The sequence below is a fragment of the Aethalodelphis obliquidens genome, unplaced genomic scaffold (assembly GCF_003676395.1).
Source record: "Aethalodelphis obliquidens isolate GAN/ISIS:26980383/991018 unplaced genomic scaffold, ASM367639v1 scaffold3, whole genome shotgun sequence".
NCBI classification, from domain to species: domain Eukaryota; kingdom Metazoa; phylum Chordata; class Mammalia; order Artiodactyla; family Delphinidae; genus Aethalodelphis; species Aethalodelphis obliquidens.
In genome coordinates this window covers 41,794,381-41,809,527 of record NW_020837947.1, presented here as the reverse complement: position 1 = coordinate 41,809,527, position 15,147 = coordinate 41,794,381, and the positions used below count along the sequence as shown (strand labels likewise).

The 15,147-nt window shown below is 39.0% G+C and overlaps 1 protein-coding gene across 1 annotated transcript in view; it reads left to right on the top strand.

Annotated features, from left to right (window-relative positions):
• SLC35F1 (solute carrier family 35 member F1) overlaps positions 1 to 15,147 on the top strand; it is a 172,695-nt gene that overhangs the window by 79,069 nt on the left and 78,479 nt on the right. Inside the window, exon 2 of the mRNA XM_027087783.1 lies at positions 1,685 to 1,812. Within this exon, the coding sequence (XP_026943584.1) occupies positions 1,685 to 1,812 (128 nt within the window). The remainder of the gene's footprint in view (positions 1 to 1,684; positions 1,813 to 15,147) is intronic.

Sequence of the window (15,147 nt, the reverse complement as noted above, 5' to 3'; positions counted from 1 at the left end):
GTACGTTTTCAGGTGCTCAAGTGAAACAATATGGGAGCATTTGTTTAGAGTGTTTCGCTTGCAAACTTCTTCAGCAGAACAAACAGCAAGACAACAAATCATTCCTTTGAATCTGTGTAACTTTGAATATGTATTGATTGGCGGAACAAACAGCGCCATGATCCAGATTTTCAATGTCACATATTGAAATGTGGCTGGTGTGCTCCGAGTTTAGCAATTCTCTGTTCATCATGTAAATTAACTGGGACAATGACTTGTGACCTTAGAATTTCAGCTTTGCGGTTCAGTGTGCCATTGACCTTTTTATGTCCTATGTATAGAGTATTATGTGTAAAACGGTCACCAAATGAATTTATGTCAGATGTTCTAACTAGAAAACAATTTTCATTGTCTGGTGCATGAATGTTTATAGTAGATATATTTTAAATATTTCAATTTCAATGTTATTTAACATTGCTGAGGTTATTAAACACAAAATGTGTTCATAGATTCTGTATTACTTATTGACTACTCACCATGCACTGTTGGGCCCTAGAGATAAAGTGATGACCGAGACAGTGCCACTCTCTTCAAATTGTTAATAATCTAATGAGTAACAGAGTCAAGAAAACCGGCCATTATAATACAGGGAGATAAGTACTGTATCTGTGGAATAAGAAAGGGTGTTAAAGGAGCCCATAGCATGGAAACCCAACCGATTCTGAGAAGATCAAAGTGAGAGATCAAGGAAGGCTTCCTGGTGGTAGAGTCTATGCTGCTCCTTCATTTGAAGGCTGGGGGAAGAAGAGTCCATGCAGGGGAATCAGCACATTGAAGAGCAAGAGAAAACATACTTTGGGCCAAATGTTTGGATTGTTTCTTTGGTATCAAGAATCACCGTTCACTCAGAGTTTCTGCATGTTCCACATCCTCTAAGGATTCCTCACAGGTTGGCCCCAGAAAGCTGTTATTATTAATAATCATGTTCCCCCACTTTGAGAAAAGGTACATTTCAGGCCTGAAATATGTAAAAATAAGGATGAAGACCTAAGCAGTTCAGAGTCTGTTCTGAGGCTACCAGCGTAAGAGGCAAGATGGTGAAGTTTGCAGTCGTCGGCAGCATTAAGACCAAGGCCTGTGGCACTCTTCCCCATCGATGAGTGACCCCCAGCTTCCTCTCTCTTTCCATCACCCACACACCACCTGCATGTAAGGTTCAGAGGCGAGCGAGCCCTCAGGGTGGCACCCTGCAGCCTTACTGCAGATCTGCAGCTAAGCACAGGCTTTGCTCCATTTGACTACGCTCTTTTCATTTTTGTCTATTTTACCACAATCCTGAAGTTCAGGATGATTTGGATTTCACGTGTTTATACAGCCTTTCTGAACACCTTTCCTTTTATTTTTACTTGACAAAATTTTTTGTTCAAATGTTTGTGAGAAAATGTTTTGCATAGTGAACTAAAAACCTGTCCAGTCTTGTTCTGGGATAGGAACTAATTTGAAGGGCTGAAATCTACCATGAAGTCTAGTAAACTAAGCACAAGCATGTCATTCTTGGACATATTGATTCATTTGTTTAGTTAAACGTTTGATAAGGTACGGTAAAAAATATAGTACTGTAATATATATTTTAGAATCCTTCTAAATATACAGTTTCTCAACGTGTTCAGAGCTTAATCCATTTCTTCTTAACTTTGTAACGCAGGAGAAGAAAACCTCCTGGCAATTTTACGACGAAGATGGTGGAAGTATATGATCCTGGGACTGATAGACTTGGAAGCAAACTATCTGGTGGTCAAGGCTTACCAGTACACGACTCTGACCAGTATCCAGGTACCAAGGCTCTCTTCCCTTCACATCTTCCTCATTTTTCCAGATGTAGTTTACTTTCAGTTTAGTCACTTGGGAGTTCTGATTACTAGTTTGTAAGTTTTGCAACAAGAGGGAAGTCGGTTATATAAAAATTAAGTGGAAGTTTATTTCTGTGTTCCTTTAATTTTTCTTAATTCACATGTAATTGTATATCTCTTCTTTGTTTTTAGTACACCACAAGAACCATTGACAATGTAGGAAAATAATTTGTAGCTAAGAATACTAATCTTACGTCAGCAGAAGAATTATTAATAAGCATAAAAATAAATCTATTTTAATCACAACTTATAAGATTTTAGAATATGCTAATGGACTTTGATTAAGTAATCAAAGTGCTTAATAATCTTTTCTTTTAGCTTTCTTTAATGTGTAGATTTTGTAAGCTGAAGAGACAGAATTTTTCCTAAAGGGACAAGATTTAAATTTCTACAGTGTGTTAGGTATGAAGATAGCCACTGCATCCTTCCTTCCTCCCTCCCTCTCTCTTTTTTCTTTTATGTAATTATGTGTACACGCGTGCATGCGCACACACACACTATTGCAAATTTAACTTAGATTTTCACGATTTTTACCAGGCACCACTTATATTCCTCATTAAACCATAAATAATAATCTTGACTATTTTTGTTTCACCCTTATTTCTCTTTTTATGACAATATTATGAATTTTATAGTCATTCCAAGCCTCCAGGATGAAAACAAAATATTGTTCATGTATCAGATTTTACTTAGATTTGATACCTCAACAACATTGCTGCCATTCCAATAATTTGCTTAGAAACAATAACAAAAATGAAGAAACAAACAAGCAAACAAACCACTTGAATAAATTCAGCTTATATAGATTGAATGGGAATCTATCTAAATCAGAATCAGGTAGGGTCTACATGCTTCCTCCTGCATACCCAATAAGGGACAGAAAGGATGCTTCCCTGCAACCACTGAAGAAAAGTCCAGAGGTCTATTTGATTGGACCACACTGATGGCAGGGGACCAGTGTGAGCTAACTGACCTAGACCTGGACTCTCTGAACCAATACAGGATGAGATTTCTCTGACTTGTTTAGACAAATGTTTCTCAGTAGGAGTACTACTGGCGTTTTGGGTAGGACAGTTTTTCATGATGTGAGTCATTTTCCTACTTTATAGGTCATTTAAGATTTCTGGTCCCCACCCATCAAACGCCCATAGCATCTTTCAGCCTTTGTAACAACTAGAAGTGTCCTCATGGATTTCCAAATGCCCTCTAGCAGGTACCATCTCTAGTTGAGAATCACTGGCTCACCAATCAGCACTCACTCCTGGAGTCAGGGCAGGATCAGTCTCACCCAATCTCATATCTGTCACCCATCAAGGAAGAGATGAGGTGGATGGATGCTGGGAGAAAAACCACAGTGCTCCAAACTCAGCCTAGCTCCTATTCACTTCCACAAGCCCCACAATGACAACAAATTTCTCTCTCTGTCTTTCTCTCTCTCACTCTCTCTCTCTCTCTCATGCTCTCCCTCTCCTGTGCTCCCAGGCACTTTGTTTTAGAGCTCTGTCTTCACAGTTGGTCTTACCTAAGAATGGTGTTTGAATATTTCCACCTACTCCACCAAGCTGTAAGCTTTTCACAGCAAAGAGGATTTCTTGTTCGCCTTTGAATCGCTAGTACCTGGTAGGAAACCCAGCACATAATAGGCACTCAAAAATGTTTAAAGAGGTTAATTAAATTGCATTGATTTCCAGTATTTGGGGACACAGAAATTGCCAGCAGTTCTCTACCCACATGCAGAGGCCCCTGGAATGTCTATACCGGTATGTGGGAGAAGAAAGAGGAATGCTGGCTTCATGGCAGAACTGGGCCCATTAGTGCAGAGTCAAAAATTATAAATGGGCCTCCTGGGGAGCATGAAGAGGAAACGTACCCCTTTGGAAATCCATTTGACTTTTGTTTTCTTTTGTTAAGCATTGAAAAGTCACAACCAATTACTGGTTGCTTAAGTTCTATGGGGATTTATAAAAAAAATTTTTCAGTTTTTCAATTTCTTTTTGTAGACAGTGACAAGGTTTTTTTTCTTTTTTCTTTTTTTTTTTTTTTTTGCGGTACCGGGCCTCTCACTGTTGTCGCCTCTCCCGTTGCGGAGCACAGGCTCAGGACGTGCAGGCTCAGCGGCCATGGCTCACAGGCCCAGCTGCTCTGCGGCATGTGGGATCCTCCCGGACCGGGGCACAAACCCGTGTCCCCTGCATCAGCAGGCGGACTCTCAACCACTACACCACCAGGGAAGCCCAGTGACAAGGTTTTAACAACTTTCCCCTTGTCCTCAGGTGTTTTGTTCAACCCATGTTATGTTTATGCACCACCATTAATCCATCCTGCCACCTCTCTCAAATTAGCTGTTTGACACTGCATTTAATGCTGCATTCTATGCAAAATTTATTTTAATTCTGTCGATAGTCGAAAAGTAATTCTACCGAAATATCAGTTTGTCTTCATTATAACTTACTGAGCAAGGGATAGGGGGAAGTAAAAAAGCATGTTGAATCAAACAATTCTAGAACCATTTTGCTATCTACAAAAAATAAACTTCTTAAATAATAATAAATGGTCAGAATAGAAGGCATTTGCTCTGGGAACCATGTCTGTACTGCTGTTTTGTAATTCAGTTCTGTTTACTCATTGCAAATCAGTGGAACTAACAAGGACCTATAATGATTTTCCCTTGTTTTTATAAATATTAATTGAGAACATAATACGTGCTAAGTGTTTAGCTTTTATTCATATATTAATCAATAAGGAAAATACACTAATTCTACATCTAAGAAATGTACTAGTTATTGCAAGTGATGTAAATAGAAATGAATCAACCTTTGCTGTACACTTGAAACTAACACAACATTGTTAATCAACTATACTCCAATATAAAATTAAAAAAATTTTAATAAAATGAAATTAAAGAATAAAAACGTTAACAGAAGAAAAAAGAATGATAAAGCTTCTACAGAGTTAAAAAAGAGAAAAGAACAAAGGAAATGAATCAACCTTACCCTCCAGGAGCTTCTGAACTTATAAAGGGGACAAGAGGCATAGTCTATTGATAGTAACATCATGTACGGCAAGGGAACGGATGCCAAAGTGCTATAGTTTTCACAGGAGCCAGAGATGATGTTTATTTGCAGAGGCAAGAAAGTACCCATTCAGAGGAGTCTATAAGATTGAATAAAATTTAGGTATAGCTTTGAACCCAGAAAGAAAATCATGGCAAAAGCTTAGGGGCAGAAAACCTGAGGAATATGATTGGAGAACAATTATTCCAGTTTGATTCATCCAGTCACTTCAAAAATAACTACTGAATACTTCTCTGTTCAAGTCAGTGTATTAGGTAGTGAACAGTGAGGAAACAGTAAAAAAAAGATACTTTCTATATTCTTTGGCACTTCCAGGCAAATGGGAAAGGCAGCCAAATAACCAAATGAATGGCTGCATCATTATAGTCCGAGATGAGTGTTCTAAAAGAAAGCAACACGGTTCTACGAGAACATTTGTCAGAACAACTTGGCCTAAACTGGAAAGTTGGGGAAGATTTTCCTAAACGACTAGTGGTAGAGCTGAGCTCTATAAGAGAAGTGGAAGATTAGTTGAGAAGGAAAGAGGTCCAAGCAAAGAAGACAGCGTGCTCAAGGCTCTGTGGTGGGAAGGACCATGGCAAGAATGAGGTTGTGAGCAAGGGCTTGTGCCTAGGCAAGGAGAGTGAAGAAAAGAGTGGTGCAAGATGGGCTGGGGAAGGAGGCAAGTGCTAGACTCAACAAGTCTTGACAGCCAGGTCAAGAGTTTGAGTCTTTAGGCTAAGTGCCGTGGGAAGCCACATTTGAGTTTTAAAGGCAGGCAGTCTGTGGTGCAGAGAACAGATTGAAGCAATGGGTGCTCATTATGGAATAAAGTAAGATAGAGCCAAAAAGTTAAGCTGGGGTCATGTCGTAGGAGGGCTTCAAGGTCAGGATGAAAAGTGTGGCTTAATTTTGTAAATAAAAGAGAGCTGTGACGGTTTCTGAGGAAAGGAATGATAGGATGTAGCCCAACAGCCCTTTTGCAAAGGCGCTTCTGTTTTAACAAGACAGTCCTCATTACTAGTTGGCAAAGGACCAAGTACTTTTGTCTTCTGATTCTCTTAAGAACAGTGATATAGAACAAAAAGACATGAAGAGGCTCTCTGTGCTTTATCCTCTTGCCCTTTCAGTTAATTCCTTAAACTCATGGTTAAATGTCACAAACAATTAATGCATGAAGCGTGAGAGGAAAATATATATTTCTGGAATGATTATAGACTCACAAGGAATTGCAAAACTATATAGGATTCTATGAACTGTCCACACAGCTTTTCCCCAATGGTGACATTTTATATGACGAGGATATTGGCATTGGTACAATACTGTTAACTAAGCCACAGACCTGATTCAGTTTTCATCCCTTTTCCTTCACTCGTTTGTCGGTGTGTGTGTGTAGCTCTACACAATTTGATCCATGTATAGGTTTGTGTAATTATGACCACAGTCAGGATACAGAACTATACTATCACCACAAAGAAACTCCCTCATACAACCCCTATGAAGTCACACCCATTCCACCACCCTCATTCCTATCCCTAGCAACGACTACTCTATTCTCCATCTCTATGACTTTCTCAGCTGGAGAATGCTATATAAAATGGAATCACACAGTGTTTAACCTTTTGAGATTGGCTTTTTTCACTAAGCATAATACCCTTAAGTCCACCCAAATTGTTGCATGTATCAATAGTTTGGTCTTTTTATTGCTGAGTAGTATTCCATAGTATAAACATATCAGGGTTTGTTTAGCCATCACCTGCTGAAGGACATTTGGATTATTTCCAGCTTTGGTTTTTTACAAATAAAACTGCTATGAGGAGTTAGAGGGAGGTGTGACTACAGGAGAAGGTCATTGTCTTTGTGATGTAAGGACTCAACCCATCATTTTTATCTTTGAACGAGGAAGAGGCCACAAGCCAAGGTATGTGTGTAGCCTGTAGAAGGTGGAGAAGGAGTCTATTCTTTTGATGTTCTGACCACAGAATTATATCAGCTCTAACATCCATGTAGATGAGACAGACTTGAAATCAATCTCGTTGATTGTCTGAGAGATCTGCTGAGACAAGAACCAAGATGGCAGAGTAGAAGGATGTGCTCTCACTCCCTCTTGCAAGAACACCAGAATCACAACTAGCTGCTGGACAGTCATCCACAGGAAGACACTGGAACTCACCAAATATGATATGGCACATCCAAAGACAAAGGAGAAGCCACAATGAGACGGTGGGAGGGGCGCAATCACAGTAAAATCAAATCCCACAACTGCTGGGTGGGTGACTCACAGACTGGAGAACACTTATACCACAGAAGTCCACCCACTGGAGTGAAGGTTCTTAGCCCTATGTCAGCTTCCCAACCTGGGGGTCCGGCAACGGGAGGAGGAATTCCTAGAGAATCAGACATTGAGGGTGAGTGCGATTTGATTGCAGGACTTAGACAGGAGTAGGGGAAACAGACACTCCACTCTTGGAAGGCACACACAAAGTAGTGTGCACATTGGGACCCAGGGGAAGGAGCAGTGACCCCGGGGGAGACTGAACCAGACCTACCTGCTAGTGTTGGAGGGTCTCCTGCAGAGAGGGGGGGAGGCTGTGGCTCACTATGGAGACAAGGACACTGGCAGCAGAGGTTCTGGGAAGTACTCCTTGGTGTGAGCCCTCCCAGAGTCCCTATTTAGCCCCACCAAAGAGCCCAGGTAGGCTCCAGTGTTGGGTTGCCTCAGGCCAAACAACCAACAGGGAGGGAACCCAGCCCCACCCATCAGCAGTCAAGCAGATTAAAGTTTTACTGAGCTCTGCCCACCAGAGCAATAGGCGGCTCTACCCACCACCAGTCCCTCCCATCAGGAAACTTGCACAAGCCTCTTAGATAGCCTCATCCACCAGAGGGCAGACAGCAGAAGCAAGAAGAACTACAATCCTGCAGCGTGTGGAACAAAAACCACATTCACAGAAAGACAGACAAGAGGAAAAGGCAGAGGGCTATGTACCAGATGAAGGAACAAGATAAACCCCCACAAAAGAATTAAAGAAGTAGAGATAGGCAACGTTCCAGAAAAAGAATTCAGAATAATGATAGCAAAGATGATCCAGGACCTTGGCAAAAGAATGGAGGCAAAGATTGAGAAGATGCAAGAAATGTTTAACAAAGACCTAGAAGAATTAAAGAACAAACAAACAGAGATGAACAATACAATAACTGAAATGAAAACTGCACTAGAAGGAATCAATAGCAGAATAACTGAGGCAGAAGAACGGATAAGTGACCTGGAAGACAGATTGGTGGAATTCACTGCTGCAGAACAGAATAAAGAAAAAAGAATGAAAAGAAATGAAGACAGCCTGAGACCTCTGGGACAACATTACATGCAACAACATTTGCATTATAGGGGTCCCAGAAGGAGAAGAGAGAGAGAAAGGACCCGAGAAAATATTTGAAGAGATTATACTCAAAAACTTCCCTAACATGGGAAAGGAAATAGCCACCCAACTCCAGGAAGCTCAGAGAGTCCCATACAGGATAAACCCAAAGAGAAACATGCCGAGACACATAATCAAACTGGCACAAATTAAAGACAAAGAAAAATTATTGAAAGCAGCAAGGGACAAATGACAAATAACACACAAGGGAACTCTCATAAGGTTAACAGCTGATTTCTCAGCAGAAACTCTACAAGCCAGAAGGCAGTGGCATGATATACTTAAAGTGATGAAAGGGAAGAACCTACAGCCAAGATTACTCTACCCAGCAAGGAACTCATTCAGATTCGTTGGAGAAATCAAAAGCTTTAGAGACAAGCAAAAGCTGAGAGAATTCAACACCACCGAACCAGCTCTACAACAAATGCTAAAGGAACTTCTCTAAGTGGGAAACACAAGAGAAGAAAAGGACCTACAAAAACAAACCCAAAGCAATTAAGAAAATGGTCATAGGAACATACATATCGAAAATTACCTTAAACATGAATGGATTAAATATTCCAACCAAAAGACACAGGCTTGCTGAATGGATACAAAAACAAGACCCATCTATATGCTGTCTACTTCAGACCTAGGGACACATACAGACTGAAAGTGAGGGGATGGAAAAATATATTCCAAGCAAATGGAAGTCAAAAGAAAGCTGGAGTAGGAATACTCATATTAGATAAAATAGACTTTAAAATAAAGAATGTTACAAGAGACAAGGAAGGACACTACATAATGATCAAGGGATCAATCCAAGAAGAAGATATAACAATTATAAATATATATGCATCCAACATAGGAGCACCTCAATACATAAGGCAACTACTAACAGCTATAAAAGAGGAAATCGACACTAACACAATAATAGTGGGGGACTTTAACACCTCACTTACACCACTGGACAGATCATCCATAATGAAAATAAATAAGGAAGCAGAAGCTTTAAATGACACAATAGACCAGATAGACTTAATTGATATTTATAGGACATTCCATCCAAAAACAGCAGATTACACTTTCTTGTCAAGTGTGCACAGAACATTTCCAGGATAGATCACATCTTGGGTCATAAATCAAGCCACAGTAAATATAAGAAAATTGAAATCATATCAAGCGTCTTTTCTGACCACAACGCTATGAGATTAGAAATGAATTACAGGGAAAAAAACGTAAAAATCATAAACACATGGAGGCTAAACAATACATTACTAAATAACCAAGAGATCACTGAAGAAATCAAAGAGGAAATCAAAAAATACGTAGAGACAAAAGACAATGAAATCACGACGATCCAAAACCTATGGGATGCAGCAAAAGCAGTTCTAAGAGGGAAGTTTATAGCTATACAAGCCTACCTCAAGAAACAAGAAGAATCTCAAATAAAAAATCTAGCCTTACACTGAAAAGAACTAGAGAAAGAAGAACAAACAAAACCCAAAGTTAGCAGAAGGAAAGAAATCATAAAGATCAGAGAAGAAATAAATGAAATAGAAACAAAGAAAACAGTAGCAAAGATCAATAAAACTAAAAGCTGGTTCTTTGAGAAGATAAACAAAATTGATAAACCATTAGCCAGACTCATCAAGAAAAAGAGGGAGAAGACTCACATCAATAAAATTAGAAATGAAAAAGGAGAAGTTACAACAGACACCGCAGAAATACAAAGCATCCTAAGAGACTACTACAAGCAACTCTATGCCAATAAAATGGACAACCTGGAAGAAATGGACAAATTCTTAGAAAGGTATAACCTTCTAAGACTGAACCAGGAAGAAATAGAAAATATGAACAGACCAATCACAAGTAATGAAATTGAAACTGTGATTAAAAATCTTCCAACGAACAAAAGTCCAGGACCAGATGGCTTCACAGGTGAATTCTATCAAACATTTAGAGAAGAGCTAACACCCATCCTTCTCAAACTCTTCCAAAAAATTGCAGAGGAAGGAACACTCCCAAGCTCATTCTATGAGGCCACCATCACCCTGATACCAAAACCACACAGAGATACTACAAAAAAAGAAAATTACGGACCAATATCACTGATGAATATAGATGCAAAAATCCTCAACAAAATACTAGCAAACAGAATCCAACAACACATTAAAAGGGTCATACACCATGATCAAGTGGGATTTATCTAAGGGATGCAAGAATTCTTCAATATACACAAGTCAATCAATGTGATAAACCATATTAACAAATTGAAGAATAAAAACCATATGATCATCTCAATAGATGCAGAAAAAGCTTTTGAAAAAGTTCAACACCAATTTATGTTAAAAACTCTCCAGAAAGTGGGCATAGAGGGAGCCTACCTCAACATAATAAAGGCCATATACGACAAACCCACAGCAAACATCATTCTCAATGGTGAAAAACTGAAAGCATTTCCTCTAAGATCAGGAACAAGATAAGGATGTCCACACTCACCACTATTATTCAACATACTTTTGGAAGTCCTAGCCACAGCAATCAGAGAAGAAAAAGAAATAAAAGGAATACAAATTGGAAAAGAAGAAGTAAAACTGTCACTGTTTGCAGATGACATGATACTATACATAGAGCATCCTAAAGATGCCAGCAGAAAACTACTAGAGCTAATCACTGAATTTGGTAAAGTTGAAGGATACAAAATTAATGCACAGAAATCTCTGGCATTCCTATACACTAATGATGAAAAATCTGAAAATGAAATCAAGAAAACACTCCCATTTACCATTGCAAGAAAAAGAATAAAATACCTAGGAATAAACCTACCTAGGGAGACAAAAGACCTGTATGCAGAAAACTATAAGATACTGATGAAAGAAATTAAAGATGATACCAACAAATGGAGAGATATACCATGTTCTTGGATTGGAAGAATTAATACTGTGGAAATGACTATACTACCCAAAGCAATCTACAGATTCAATGCAATTCCTATCAAGTTTCCAATGGAATTTTTACGGAACTAGAGCAAAAAGTCTTAAAATTTGTATGGAGACACAAAAGACCCCGAATAGCCAAAGCAGTCTTGAGGGAGAAAAACAGAGCTGGAGGAATCAGACTCCCTGACTTCAGACTATACTACAAAGCTACAGTAATCAAGACAGTATGTTACTGGTACAGAAACAAAAACACAGATCAATGGAACAAGATAGAAAGCCCAGAGATAAACCCATGCACCTATGGTCAACTAATCTATGACAAAGGAGGCAAGGATATACAATGTAGAAAAGACAGTCCCTTCAATAAGTGGTGCTGGGAAAACTGGACAGCCACATGTAAAAGAATGAAATTAGAATACTCCCTAACACCATACACAAAAATAAACTCAAAATGAATTTGAGACCTAAATGTAAGACCGGACACTATAAAACTCTTAGAGGAAAACATAGGAAGAACACTCTTTGACATAAATTACAGCAAGCTCTTTTTTGATCCACCTCCTAGAGAAATGGAAATAAAAACAAAAATAAACAAATGAGACCTAATGAAACTTCAAAGCTTTTGCATAGCAAAGGAAACCATAAACGAGACGAAACGACAACCCTCAGAATGGGAGAAAATATTTGCAAACAAATCAACGGACAAAGGATTAATCTCCAAAATATATAAACAGCTCATGCAGCTCAATATTAAAAAAAAAAAAACCCAATCCAAAAATGGGCAGAAGACCTAAATAGACATTTCTCCAAAGAAGATATACAGATTGACAACAAACACATGCAAGGATGCTCAACATCACTAATTATTAGAGAAATGCAAATCAAAACTACAATGAGGTATCACCTCACACCAGTTAGAATGGGTATCATCAGAAAATCTACAAACAACAAATGCTGGAGAGGGTGTGGAGAAGAGGGAACCCTCTTGCTCTGTTGGTGGGAATGTAAATTGATATAGCCACTATGGAGAACAGTATGGAGTTTCCTTAAAATACTAAAAATAGAATTACCACATGATCCAGCAATCCCACTACTGGGCATATACCCAGAGAAAACCATAATTCAAAAAGACACATGCACCCCAATGTTCATTGCAGCACTGTTCACAATAGCCAGGTTATGGAAGCAACCTAAATGCCTATCGACAGACAGATGGATAAAGAAGATGTGGCACATATATACAATGGAATATTACTCAGCCATAAAAAGGAACGAAATTGGGTCATTTGTAGAGATGTGGATGGATCTAGAGACTGTCATACAGAGTGAAGTAAGTCAGAAAGAGAAAGACAAATATCGTATATTAATGCATATATGTGGAACCTAGAAAAATGGTACAGATGAACTGGTTTGCAGGGCAGAAATTGAGACACAGACGTAGACAACAAATGTATGGACCCCAAGTGGGGAAAGCCATGGGGAGCTGGGGGTGGTGGTGTGATGAATTGGGCAATTGGGATTTACATGTATACACTGATGTGTATAAAATTGATGACTAATAAGAACCTGCAGTATAAAAAAATAAATTAAATAAAATTAAAAAATTAAAAAAAAACAAAACTGCTATGACATTCATGTGGAGGTTTTATATTAACGTAAGACCTCATCTCTCTGAGATAAATGCTCAAAACTACAGTTTCTGGATCATGTGGAAAATGACTATTTGATTTCAGAAACAATCAAACAACTGTCCAGAGTGGTTGTACAACTTTACGTTCCCACCAGCAATGTATGAGAGGTCCTGTTCTCCCTGCCCTCACCAGCATTTGGTGTTATCACTGTTTTTTATGTTAGCCATTCTAAAAGGTGTGCAGTGATAATTCATTGTGGGTTTAATTTCCAGTTGCTTAATGGCTAACAATGTCAAACATCTTTTGGAAAAAAAATTTTAACTTTGCCTTTATAGTAGGGAGCTAAAGAAAGTTAACAAAGGCAAAAGATAACATTTATTCAGGAAAAAGATGATGAAAGACAGACATGGAAGTGAAAAAACCCAGCTGTTTTTTTTATTAGAAAGTCAAAGGAGAGATTGTAACACCATCATGTTGGATTTATAAGGATTTTATTTTATAGGCACATTTGTGGGTTTGTATCTCTTGACTTGTAGAGAATGAATAGATTGTGTCTATGACTTTGAGACAGATTAGCAATGACATTTGGATAAATTCTAAAAGCTGTGCTATTTTTATAACTGCTATATGAACCATATCAGTAGAAATACCAGCTTCACAACTTCTCACCCAAAGTTTATTCATCTTTCTTCAGCCATGTAGTACTAAAATGCAAACAGGTGAAACTAGTACATCTGTGAAATAAGAAAAAAGCAGATCTCTTCAAACAGTATAGTTTGGTAATTAAAATGAACTCACATGGGAAACAATTTCCAGTTCTCTTGCTAACCATACTGAGGAGACTGTACCTTTAACACATCCCCTCCTTCACACAGTGCCTGTGTCCGAGCTTTTCCCATTTTCTAAGCAGTTTCCCAGGAGCAAAGAACGAGAAAGAAAACCCTCTAGCCCTGATTGTTTTCCTTCAGCCCACTCCTCTCCTTGGGTATGTTAGCAGAGGTTAATACAGAATGAAAGCCAGCCTCCCTAATATGCAGTGTGATATCTGACCCTGAGACTAATTCTACAAGGTACGCACATGCGACATACAGACTAATTCTACAAGGTACACACATGCGACATACATGTGTAACATACACATGCAACAGTTTTTTACCAAAGTGATGGCTTTTTGTAACTCTCAGTACTTTCTAGGTCCACTCTTTCTGAATTTTCAGTAGGCTAGGAATTAAGTTGTATAAGATACAGAGAAAGGCTGGGTAATTTGTACCTTCTTATGTCTCTCTGGAGTCTAAAGTTTAAGTCATATGAATAGGCTTGGCATCCAGATTCCTTTATTGATTAAAAAATGCCAACACTGTGGCTAGGTGATGGGGACACAGCTACTGATCAGACCAGAGACATACCATGGGATGATAGACAGCTACCCTAACAATTAGAATACAGTGTGGCAGTGTGGGAAAAATATGCATTCGGCTCAGTGGAGACATGGGAAGAGGTACTTCTCACCCTGAAGATTTATGTAACGGAGGTCCTATAGTCAAGAAGTTGTGACACACGAGAGAAAGTCACTAAGCAGACTTTTTATTTGTAACCAACCTGAATTTCCACCTCCATGGATGAGCAGAGAGAAAGCACGCCTGTGCACATTAGAAACGTGTCCCGTGGGCTTGAGTTTACGATTATGAGCTCAGCTTTTAAGACTGTATGTCCTTCTATATCCTCACTGTTTTTACCTGTCCCTGGTATAGGACTGTGGCAGTTTAATGACTATTCAAGAGCTATTTTAAAGTGCATTTAAAGGCAAAGTATTCAAAAGCAATGTTCTTACCCCTAAAGGGAACATGATATTCTGACTCTCAGATTTCTCAAATCTGGACTTCCTATTCTCGTGATTGTGAAAATAACTGAAATGTGTAGCAGTCTAAATCCAAATATCTGATTGGACGCAGCACAGTTTTTGGTCAGCCTTTTGTCCTGATGTAGGGGAGAGACCCTTGCATATCATCGAAGGACACACTAAAACTATCTTCAGTCTTTCTTTAGTTCCAGATGATGCCCATCCCTAAACCTGTTTTTAAATGTGTTCTGTCAAACTGCCTTCTACAAAAGGGAGCTTTCATACTCTACCTCCGTTGACTCTGGTCCTGCGGACTGGTGCCCTGATGCCATCAGGTAATTCCATTGGAAAGTAAGAGGAGTGTCTCTCTCCATTCCTCCCACTACACTCCACA